The following is a 12,707-nucleotide window of genomic DNA, read 5'->3' as shown; positions in this document are numbered from 1 at the left end:
AAAGTTGAAGGGACCTATACTTATTTTATTTTCCTATGGTTAACCAGGTTAGAACGCTAATCTAAACAGAACACTTTAAGGCTCAAACTAGAAAAATACAAAAATAAAGAAAAAAATAATAATAAATAAAAATAAAAAATAAGCAATGGTTATAACAAAGCTTATACTGCTTTAAAACATAGCATGCACAAAATTTCAGTTACATGGAAGTAAACTGTAAGACAAAATTTCTCAGCTTAACGCAGAATGGTGTTACTTGGATGCAAAAAAATGTGCCTTATTCTATGACTAACTACATAAAGCAATTACTGAAACTCATAAGGTGAACATAAGTCACAGACAGCAAAGGAAGAAGGGCAAAATCTATGTGGCTACCAGAATGATCTAGGATTGCTAGTGGCTAGATTGGTTTAAATGTTACCAATGATCCAGGGGCCAAACACACACAAAGAAACCTTCCTAACACACTACCTTTTGGATTCATAATCATCAACATTCTAAGGACAGTTATCTGTGTTTTGTGGAAAGAGGCAAAGGTAGAACTGAGCAGGTAGGCTTTGATGTAACAGTACAGGGACTTCAAAACATCTTTCCACTGCAGTGCTGGATACATGTAACAGTCTTCTTGATGAAGTCATGTAGTAAAAATAGTGAAATAATTGGACTGTGTGGTAGAGACAAAACACCAGCTCTTCTTTAGCTGGGAAGAATTAGGCTAAGTGGAATCTGCATGTCACACCAGTACACAGAACACCTATCTCATTATGATTTGTTCATATATGACTAATTTACCAGTAATTTATTGAAAGCGTCTTTATTTTCTGAACTTTTCTCTCTTTCCCCTGAACAGGTGTTGTGATTGGCTCAGTCTGCAGGCTGTGTTCTGTAGCAATAAACCCACAAGACACTTGTTCACACAGTGTTCTGCTTCACCAGAGATATGTCACCAGTTCTGTTGAACAGTTCACCATTTATTTTATTAACCTGGTTGCCTTGGCAACCTTTCTGGAGCAGGAACATCTCAAGATCATTCCTATACTTGCAGGACTGTTCACTGTAGGGAGGTAAGGAATTCTGCATTTTATATGTGCTTAAACATTTGTTGAATTTCAGTTTACTGCATTTGGATGTCTTGAACAGCACTCAACTGGTAAAGTGGGTACTGTATGTATTTTGCATGTTTCTTCTTTTACAACTAATATGCAATTCTCATTGAAATAAAGACAATTCCAGACCCTTCAATTCCCCAATATTTTTTCCACCCCTTGGTAATACTCGGCAAGGAGTTTCTCAGTCAATGTTGTTGAGCCAGCAAGGAACACTTTCTCTCTTAAGCAATTATTATTTGTGCCTTAAATGATCATAGCCATCATGAAACTTGATTTCTAACAGACCTATCCCAAGATGCATTTCAATAAATAAAAACACTTTCATAGATGCATGGATTCACAGATATTCCAAAGCCACCGAGTCTTGTGGCCATTCACATTCTGCCACTATTCTCCCTCAGGCCACATGTCCTTTCTGAACAGTGGCCATACGCATCAGTCCCAAAAACATGTGTTTTACCCACCCAGCCATCTGGGTTAAGTTTAAAGGAAGATAATGAGTTGTACTGCTTAACGTGCAGGGGACGTTTAGTCCACAGGTTCGGGAGGCAGTTGGCTAGAAACCTGTCCCTTCACCATGTTTTATTTATCTAGTGGTGAAAAATGATGTTACTGCTTCTAGTACTGGTGGAGATTTGGGGCTTACAGAGTTACAGAAGATGCAAGACAATTAGGTCTCTAGTAGTGCAGTATGCAAGACAGAGATCTTCCTCAAAAGACTATAAGAAACTGAATAAACCAACAGAGCTTCCACTCTCTTTTACTAGTGCTGGGACTTTAGGCTTGTGATTTTTTTTGTTTTTGTTAGGAACCTTGCGGGTGTCTTTAATTGTTTGATATGTTTAAGGAGACACGTCCCAAAGAGGGCACTTCACTCGATAACTGGCATGACCAATGCTGAGTATAAGGGAGTAATTATCTCTTTACACCTTGATGATATTTCTTTGGAAATTAGCTGGGATAAATAAAAAAAATATGCTGACAACCGTTGACAAATTATTATCACAAAAGAAAGAGCCATCAACCCGGGTGCCAAGACCCCCAACTACATTTTAATTTTGTAGTGGTGTATTCTCTGTACAGTATGAGAGTGGTTGTCTACCAAAAGTGATGATACTAAACTTTTAGCATTTAATATTGAGCTCATTTTTAATACAGTAAGAGTTTACTAGGAAGAGTTAATTCTGTACAATCTGGAGGTATCCTGTAGTTTTTTGATATACTCCTTGACAAGTGAGTTTTGGTTCTACTACATTATTTAAAGATTTTACTTCTTTTGCAGTAGACCACCAGGGTGGGGGGGATTGCCTGGGGGAACCTTCTCTTTCAAATTCAGTCCTACTGGTAGAGGATTCTACAGGTGAATCCAAATGTCTTCTCTTGCACTTTCATCTCCTGTGTACCTCAACTATGGGTTGTTCAGGAGAGGACACTGAAGTGGACATGATATCTCTGAGAACTAGTTCAAGGCCTCTAGATACTGCCTGTCCAGATGAGACAAGGGTAGTAGGCTCCGGACCCTGGGAAATCCTAAGGGAGAGGTTTGGATGAGGTAGTCTTTTCTCTGGGCTAAGAGAGTACTCTGTCTCTCGAAAGCCTCAAATGCACAGCTGACACAGATCGGGGGCAAAAATCCTAAATCTTCTAAACTTTATTGTATATGTGGGAGCCACATAAATGCCCTCCCACTCTTCCTTTGTATATTGTCTTTTGATTCTCACTTCCCAGTATTTTCTAACCTTTTCTGACTGATTATTATATTTATCACATATTATTTTATATGACTTACTAATTATTCCTTTTGAATAGCAGCTGTTGTACTAGCCTTAACTAGAGCTGGTCTTTCCCCTTAATACTCACTTATGCCTAGCTCTTTGCCTATCCTCTGTTATAAATCCCTAGCAGGGAAGGCAATCTCCAAGCCAAAGTCTTCGTCTCATCCCATTCTATTACCTTTGCCTCTTCAGCTATTTGCTCCTAATACTTTGACCTTTTGCTGATTTGCTTCAAAACATGCCATTCCTCTCCTGCCTATTTTCTTTGTCTCTGCTTGCTGTCATTCTTCTGCATTGGTAAAAATCTCTATTTCCATGCTGGCTTAGTTTTTTTTTAACACTTTTATTGAATTATCACTTGTGATATAGGCACGTTTACATTTATATAAAAGAAATCAAACTGTATTAACAAGTTAAAATTAGCAAACACTGTACTTCACATATATCAGATAAGCTAAGCAACATTACATAAATTATTCAATTCCTGCCAATTTTTTTAAACAATAAACATCTATATTAAACCATCACTTACAACATAAGCAATCATAGATTTATATAAATAAAAACAAACCACACCGACACTATCCTAGTTGCAAGCATTTTACATCACAAACCATAATGACACAGTCCCAGTTGCAATTATATATCACTTAGAATCCTACCCAATCATTTTCAGTCAACCATTTCATAGCTCATTTAAGTTCTGCCTCCTTTTAAACCCCATTCCTCCCCTGTATGTGCTGTTCCACAATTCCCATTTTTTCCTATGTAGTTTGCTCCTACCTTTTTCTAAAGATCTAAATTCCAGTTGTTTTATCTCTGTTACTATACTCACTACTTCTAATATAGTTGGTTTAGATTCTGATTTCCATTTTCTAGTAATTGCTTTTTTGGCAGCCACCATAACTAGAGACAGCAAGGCCTTACCATGTCCAGACAATTCCAATTCTGTATCATAGCTCCAAAAAATCATCTCCCACGTCCCACCAATCTGCCTACCCAGCATCTCTGACATTGCATCCCACAAGGAATCCTTAAGTCTGTCAACTCACTGCACTCCCAGAAAATTTGTTCCCAATCACCTCTTTCTTCTCCATCACATCTCCAACATTTACTATGTACCCGAAGAAATATTCTCTGAAGTCTACTTGGGGTATAAAAATACCCATATAAGCATTTCCAAGCAAAAATCCTAAATCTTTGAGATTTTGTTGCATATTTGGGAGACATACATATATCCTCCCATTGTTTCTGTGTGAATTGCTTATCCAATCTCTCTTTCCAATCCTTTATAACCTCCTCTGATTGATTTTTATAGTTATCATGCAATATTTTATATGCTATACTAATTATTCCTTTTTTAATGGCAGCCTCTGTTCTAGATTCTACTAAAGACTCATCCAGAGCCAGTCTTTCATTTAGGACCCCCCCCGCCCGTATTTCTTTCTCTTTGCCTGTACTACAATATCAGTCCTTAATAGGGAAGGCAATCTCTAACCTGCAGTCATCTTTCCCTCTTTAGCTATCCCCCCCCCCCAATACCTTGGTTCATTTGCCAGTTTTCTCCAATAAATTCCAGACCCTCTTGCCTATTATCTATATCTCTAATTGCAGTCATCCCAATCAGCAGAATCTTCTTTCTCCATTCCCGTGCTGGCTTAGTTCTTAGAAAACTTTATGGATATAATATTCTATATAATTATTCTCCTTAAAGGCCTGCATCCCAAATGCCAAACTCCCCGTGTTTCAACATCATCCCTTTCCACTTTGATATATAATGTTTCTACTTGTTCTATTTAAAGAAGCTTTAACTGTGTAGCTCTGAAATACCCCTTCAAATTGGATAATCCCAATCCGCCCTGTTCTAGTGGAAGAATTAGCTTATACCACTTGACTCTTGCCATCTTCCCTTCCCAGATAAAGTCCTTCAGCTCTTTTTTAAGTGCTATCCACAACTTTTCTAAAAACATTTTGACTGCTTGCATCTTACCATCCATATAACAAAGCTTCCATTTTCTCTATCTTTGTATTATCTTTTCTTTTGTTCCCACATATCCTTAGCTACCACCTCAAAATCATTTTTAATCCATACTCTTAAATACTTCATAAGCTGTGGTGGTACAGCGGTACCATTGTTGCCTCACAGCAAGAGGTTCTCCTGTTCGATTCTCGGCTGGAGTACCTTCTGTGTGGTGTCTTCATGTCCTCTCCACGGTCAAGTGGCCTCCAAAAGACATGCGTGAATGGGCGTGCCTTCGCTGAAGGTTGGGCGTCGGGCTGGCAACTCGGCACCATAAAAAATTGACTCCCAATCATTAGCGGACCGGAGTTCCACTGTGGCGACCCCTAAGCAGAAAAATATAAAAAATAAACAAACTCTTAAATACTTCATCTTATCATGTCCCAGTAAGTAAGGATATTGCTGAACTAATCTGTGTGTGGGTACATAATTTACCACTATTGCTTTTGTTTTAGCTTAATTAATTTTGTATCCCGAAAACATTCAAAACCGTCTCGAAATGTTCCACAACACTGTAATATCTCTTTCTGGTTTTGTCAGGTATAAAATAATATCATCTCCAGAGTCAGCTTTTCTTGATTACCATACCAATTATATCCTTGAATTTCTGAGTTTCTTATTTTCTTTGCCAGTGGTTCTAAATATAATGCAAATAATAAAGGGGAAAGAGAACACCCCTGCCTGGTTCCGCTGCTCAAGAAGAAATTATCAGAAAGGACCCTGCCCACTTTAATTTTCGCCTCCGATCCCTCATATATCCTTCTCATCAACCTTATCATATTTTCTGGAAATGCAAATGCTTCCATCACCCTGCAAATCAAGTCCCAGCTTACTCTGTCAAATGCTTTCTCTGCATCAAGACCCACCAACAACAATGGTATTTTATTACATTCTGCTTCCTTCTGGATTATCAAAGATCTGTTAATGTTGTCAAATGTTTGCCTCCCTTCTACAAAACCACATCAATCCATATCCATCTATTTTGGCATTACCTTTGTCATTCTTTTATCCATTATAGACATGAACACTTTATAATCATGGTTTAGTATTAAAATGGGCCTGTATGAAGTCAGGTTTTATGGCTATTTACCCAGTATTACAGCTAACAGTGCTTTGTTCCAGGATGTTGATACGTCTCCTCCTCTTACAATACTGTTAAAATTTTCCAGATTTTTATCCGTTTTTTCCCTCCTAGCTTTCAAACTTCCATAGGAATACCATTTGTTTCTGGGGACTTTCCAGTAGATTGGTTATACATCACAATTTTTATCTCATCTCCTCCTATCCTATTAGTAATTGAGCCTCATCTACCTTTAACCTTAACATATTTAATTCTTCCATAAACATTTCCATGTGTATCTTTTCTTGATGTTCATATTTTTCTGCTTTATACAGACTTTCATAGAATTTCCAAAATATTTCTAATACTTCTACAGGATCTCGTTACCTTCTTTGTTATAGGCTCCCTAAGCTTGGCAACAACCTTTTCTACTTTATGTTGCCTGAGTCATTGTGCTAAATGTTTTTGTGCTCTAGTGTTATTATCAAAAAACAGTTGCTTAACAGCAATCTTTCTAAACTTGTGCATATTATTGAGGTAATCCCTTATTTTCTGCTTAGCATTCTGCAGTTGATCCTGTTCTTGTTCTGTGAGATTCCCCTTATTCTTCAATACTTTAACATTTGCTAGTCCGTGTAAATAATTCTTGCTACTTCTTAACCATAGCTCCCTTTCTTTTATTTCCACCCTATTTTTAATCGCCGCTTAATTTTATCCCAATCCCTAAAAAACGTTATACATGCAAAAACACAAGGTGCAGCCTGTGCTTCTACTAAGTCAGGGGTCTGCAACCTTCACTATCAAAAGAGCCATTTTGGCCCTATAAGACCAAATAAAATTCAGTGGGTGCCAGAAAACCTATTTGACCCCTAAAATGAAGATAGCTCGGCGTATAAAGTTTTATATACAGTTATTATTGTAAATATAAAACAACTAAGTTTATAAGAGTAATATTTAAAATACGTCCCTATTTTTGTTCCTTTGTTGGGATTGCTCGATTGCTGTCAGTATGTGTGTGTGTGTGTGTGTGTGTGTGTGTGTGTGTGTGTGCGTGTGTGTGTGTGATATCTCTCAACCTCTTAGAACAAGAAATTTGGAGAAAGCCATAAATAGTGGGGCACAAAGGCCCAAAATAGGGACACTTTTTGAATATTGCTCTTTCAAACTTAGAAAGTTGATAGAATAACATATTTTGCATTAGCATGAAATTTCTGAAGGGTATGAGGTCTGAAACTCAAATGTCTGTATTTTTTTCTGACTTCAGCCCTCAATGATTTGCCAGAAAACCACAATTTTATGAGAAACAGACCAAAAATATGAGGCAAAAGTCAGGATATTCGGCAAAAATCTGCACAGTTGAGAGGTAAGTGTGTGTGTCTGTGTGTGTGGAAACTGCATGTTAACAGAAACCATATTATTCTAGAAAGTGTATAAGAGCAATATTTAAAGTCCATCCCTGTTTTTGATCCCTTTTATTTATGGCTGCGTATAGATTTTTTGTGGTAAGACTTTGGGAGGTATGGAAACCTTTCAGGAGATGCTGCTGCTGCCAGGGGATCACTTGATTGCTCTGTGTGTGTGGAATGCATGACAACAAAAATCATGTTATTCTAGCAAGTTTATAAGTTTATAAGAGCAATATGTAAAGTCCATTGCTCGATCGCTGTCAGAGTGTGTGTGTGTGTGTGTGTGTGTGTGTGTGTGTGTGTGTGTGTGTGTGTGTGTGTGTGTGTGTGTGTGTGTGAGAGAAAGGTGGGTGTGTGGTTTGTGTTTTTATGTGAGAGCTGTGATGGTGGGTGTTCTGAAGGGCTATGTGTTGCATGTGGTGTGGTGCAGGTGTTGACCTTCTCCTCTTGACCAGCTATTCCGGTCTTGGCTTGAGAGTGCATGGCTTCCAATTTGGATATATAAGTCATCTCTCACAAGTCTGAATGTTGGGAGATAAGAGGAGAAGGTTATCTCTGTACATGAGGCAGTTGCTACAATGCCTCAGAATGCCCAAGTTCACCAGGTTAATAGGAGAAAACACAGGGAACTGACGTTTAGACATGCCAGGAGGGATGGTCATTATTACCTCTGTTCTTTAGTGAATAAACAAAGCACTATACCAACCATTAAGAAAACTGTAATTGGTGTCAAACCTTCAGTGGTCAGGATCCCTTCTCAGTGAGTTTCTACTTGCTGTGTCTTCCCTGTTGTCTCTGGGTCTTGTTGCACCTGCTCTCTGTAGGGGGTTGAAGAAGTTAAAAGCAATGAAATTAAAAATCTCAGGAGTCTGTTTCTTCATTCCATGTTCTTTATTGGTGTTAGGGCAAATGAGTGCAAGTAGACACAGAAACTATAGCCACAGGGGACACATTACATTGGACAACCCATGTCAAGGGACCTAGGATTTGACTGCCTGACACCAGCTGCATTCCCCCCCTTGAGATCTCCAATTTAAAGCCCAGGCCACAGGGAAAACACGGCAAGTAGAAACTCACTGAGAAGGGATCCAGGCTATAGCTCTCAACCTGGAAACATCAAAAATCTGGACAAGGCCCATGAAAAATAGGTACAAATCTGTACAATGATTAACATCTAATTTGCATACATAATTACGTAACCCCACCCACTCCAATGGAATTGTGGGGTATCAACTTTCAAACGCAAACTGAAGAACAGACAACCAAAATATGGCACCACTGATGCCCTGCAGCCATTCCAATGTCCAATTACCTGGCAAGTTCACCCCATTTACCATAAACACTAATGTGTGCATACTGCTTTACTTATACAATGATTATTTGGATTTTATTTTCACATCTGCTAAACAAAGCAATACTGTCTCAGTGAAAATAGATTTGGCATTAAAACTTCTCTGCCCTTGAAACTCACATTCATTGAAATAGCATTGAAACCCACACCGCATCCAAAGAAAATGCATCTGGCCAGTGGTGGATAAAGATTAATCTGGGCAGTTTTCAAATCATTGGCCCCTTGCACACAAAACAAGACAAGTATATGTGTACTTTTCTTTGATACACCTTCCTAACTTTATTAAGTTATATTCCTTGTATAATACAACACACTTGTTAGAGTGCATTTTAAATTTATTGTTTGAACATTTTTCAAGTAGGCTGTACTGTAGGCAATGAAACAAAATGCATGAACCAATAATGACAAAACTGACCAATTCAGAACATTTCCATCATAAAAGTCTACTTCCACACCCACACTATAAACAGAATGACAGTAGTATAAGCCATAGGCATCTTCCACAGCTTCTTGCACTTAAGTTCATTTTCTTTTGGGGGGGGGGGGCAGGGGGCAAAAGGTCAAAAACCAGGACATATTTTAAACATTGCTTGTATAATTAAAGTTGCTAGAATAAAATGTTGTTACCACCATGCATGTCACTGGCAAGTCTTGAACCCAGGACCATGTGCACTACAGTCAGAGCAACATACCACTATGCCAAATCAGCAGTTTCCTAAAGAATAGGAAGACTGAAACTTAATGGCTATCATTTAGTGAATTCAGTTCTCACTTCTCACCATAGCTCTCAACCTCTTAGCACAAAAAACCTGGACAAAGCCAATATGGGGGAATACAAATTCAGTTCTCAATTCTCACTCACCATAGCTCTAAACTCTTAGCACAAACAACCCGAACAAACAACAAAGCCAATAATGGGAGAATACAAATTATGTTCTCACTTCCTGCCATAGCTCTTCTCAACTCCTAGCACAACAAATCTGGACAAAGCTCAGAAATGGTGGTGGCTCGGAACTCTAGGCTCTTTTTACAGGGTTTGAGTCTGAAATACCTCTAGCCACCAGGTGTATTACATATGGGGCATTTTCACACACACACACACACACACACACACACACACACACACACACACACACACACACACACACACACACACACACAATAATGCAGCAGCTTGCTTACTTCTCACAAAATAAATCCTTCTCTGTGTTTCACCCAGGCAGCTTCCGAGTAAATAAACAGATAGTCCAGATATCAGCCAGGCAGCTAAATAAAATAAAATCCTTCTCTCTGCCATAGTTCAGACTCCTCTCTGCGATATCGGCCAGGCAGCTGAATAAAGTAAATCCCTCTCTCTGCTGTAGTTCAGACTCCTCTCCGTGATATCAGCCAGGCAGCTAAATAAACCGCTCACAAAAACAACTAATAAATCCTTCTTTCCCGCTTGCAAAAGCATTTGAAAACCACCTGGAAATATGTGTGCTGTCCGCTGCATGCTCAATTCTGACAGGCTGATAGCCCTGACAAGCTGACATCATCTCGCACGCGATGATGTTAGCTAAAGAGTGAAGAACAAAGCAAAAATAATTAGAAAATAAAGAATAAAATCAGAAATGAAGGTGTGCCACTCAGGAATCGTGGCACCTCATTATTTGGACCCCAAAACCTGGTAAAAAAGGAGTAATTTGGGATAGTTGGGAGGTTTGATTTAGGCCACTGATGGTTTGACACCAACTACAACTTTCCTAATGCTGGGTGCAGTGCCTTTTTTTTTTTTACTTAGTTTGTTTCGCCCTTGGACCCCCAGAAAGTGAGACGGTCAACTGCCGGGAGCAAATTGCAACTGGGAAGCACCATTCTTATCAGTTTTGCAATTTATTCTTTGGTGAATGATAATATCCACAATGTTTGAACTATTTGAATAATCTAAGGATGGGAGGGGGGCACTGTAACTGACAAAGTCACTATTGTGTTGAAACCATTCTTTGTTCTCTCTCACAAGGGTCATTTTTCTGGACAATAAATTATTTTTGTCAGTCCTACATTGCTATCTTCTTTTGGTTTTGAAATATTCACTTTGAACAAAGATCTCTTGTTTTTTTCAGCAATTTTTGATCTTGATTGTGAACAACAAAAGACTTCAGCTGCTCAAACATCTTAACAACCAACTACTCTTTCTGTGATTGCTTTTCACTGGAACTTTTCTGCACATCCACTTTATTTTCCTATTTTAAAGGAGATTGGTGACTTCCTCTTTTATCATAGCAGAACTTTCATCTAGACTGGTGTACTTTGTCTTGTGCTGCAGTTGTGCCTTAAAATACAAGTAAGGAAGTAGAGGTAGTCATCTAGTCCAGGGGTCTCCAAACTGTGGCTCTGGAGCCCCTCTGCAGTGGCTCCCTGTAGCTTTAAAAAATAATGGCCACTCTACCGCACAACACACACTAACAGTGATGAGACTTAAATATTGCTCTTATAAACATAGAAACTTGCTGGAATAATACGGTTTCTGTTGCCGTGCATTCCACACACACTGAGAGTGACTGAGCAATCCCCTGGCAGCGGCAGCAGCATCTCATGAAAGGTTTCCTTACCTCTCACACCTCTCAAAGTTTTACCACAAGAAGTCTGGACAGAACCACAAATAAAAAGGAACAAAGGAACAAAAACAGAGACAGACTTTAAATATTACTCTTATAAACCTAAAAACTTGCTAGAATAACATGGTTTCTGTTAACATGCATTTTACACACACACACAGTTACCTCTCAACTGTGCAAATTTTTGGTCTGTTTCTCATAAAATTGTGGTTTTCTGGCAAATCATTCAGGGCTGAAGTCAGAAAAATAGACAGACATTTGAGTTTCAGATTTCATACCCTTCAGAAAATTAAAGCTAATGCAACATCTATTATTCTATCAACATTATAAGTTTGTAAGAGCAAATTTTAAAAAGTGTCCCTATTTTTGGACCTTTGTGCCCCACTATTTATGGCTTTGTCCAGATTTCTTGTTCAAAGAGGTCAAGAGATATGACACACAGAAACACACAGAGCGATTGGGCAATCTCAACAAAGGAACAAAAATAGGGACAGATTATAAATATTGCTTTTATAAACTTATTTTTTTATATTTAGTATAATAACTATATATAAAACTTTATATGCTATGTTATCTTCATTTTAGGGGCCAATAGGTTTTGTGGCTCATGATGAATTTTAATTGGTGGTAGAGGGGGCTAAAATGGCTGTTTTGATAGTGAAGGTTGCAGACCCCTGGTCTAGTCTTTGGTCTATGACCTATCAACAACTGAGCAGCTGTTAGAAATCCACCGTGAAATAGAGTATTTCTCCATTTCAGAAAGACTACATATATACCCATATAACACTCTGTACTGATAAAGCTCTTCTTCATGATGTTTTTCACAGTTTGAACTCTCTTCTTAATTTAATAGTAGGACTGCGGATTGTTTGGGACTACAGTTCACATGGGTTATGTTACATTTCACAGAAACATGATAAGTTGATGGAGCATATACATAGTGCCTAGTCTAAATTACCCCGGCATATTGTCACCCTTGTGACCTGGCATACTGCTGGAAAGGATCTGCATATATGTTCATACGCAAGTACTAGACTAGCTGCCTCTGCAAGCCATTTTAAGCTTAAGCAATTTCCTTTTTGTACTTGAAATAATCTATTCCATTTGGTTATAGATTGGCCTTACCCATCGCATTGATTTAATAAGAATAACTGGGATCATTTCATAATTTGAGGGGACCCCATGCATGGGATAAAACATTTAGGAGCTGCCTCTGTTAGAAGTACAGGGGGCAATCTTGTGGTAAATTTTCTGTTCCCATCCACTCCTTAGTTGCTGTTGAAAATGGACAGGGATGAACTTTGCTCTATATGGATGGGGAGTCTATTAGAGTTATATCTGTCCCTCCAAACCATTCTGCCAATATATATATATATACATATATAT

The 12,707-nt window shown here is 38.4% G+C and overlaps 1 protein-coding gene across 1 annotated transcript in view; it reads left to right on the top strand.

Annotated features, from left to right (window-relative positions):
• Positions 1-12,707, top strand: part of LOC122787342 — a 320,413-nt gene that overhangs the window by 209,812 nt on the left and 97,894 nt on the right. Inside the window, exon 3 of the mRNA XM_044053993.1 lies at positions 851-1,064. Coding sequence (XP_043909928.1) covers positions 851-1,064 — 214 coding nt within the window. The remainder of the gene's footprint in view (positions 1-850; positions 1,065-12,707) is intronic.

This window comes from Protopterus annectens, chromosome 13.part0 (assembly GCF_019279795.1).
Source record: "Protopterus annectens isolate FY-2018-M chromosome 13.part0, PAN1.0, whole genome shotgun sequence".
NCBI classification, from domain to species: domain Eukaryota; kingdom Metazoa; phylum Chordata; order Ceratodontiformes; family Protopteridae; genus Protopterus; species Protopterus annectens.
The sequence above is the reverse complement of the archived record's forward strand: the minus strand, read 5'-3'. Positions and strand labels throughout refer to the sequence as shown.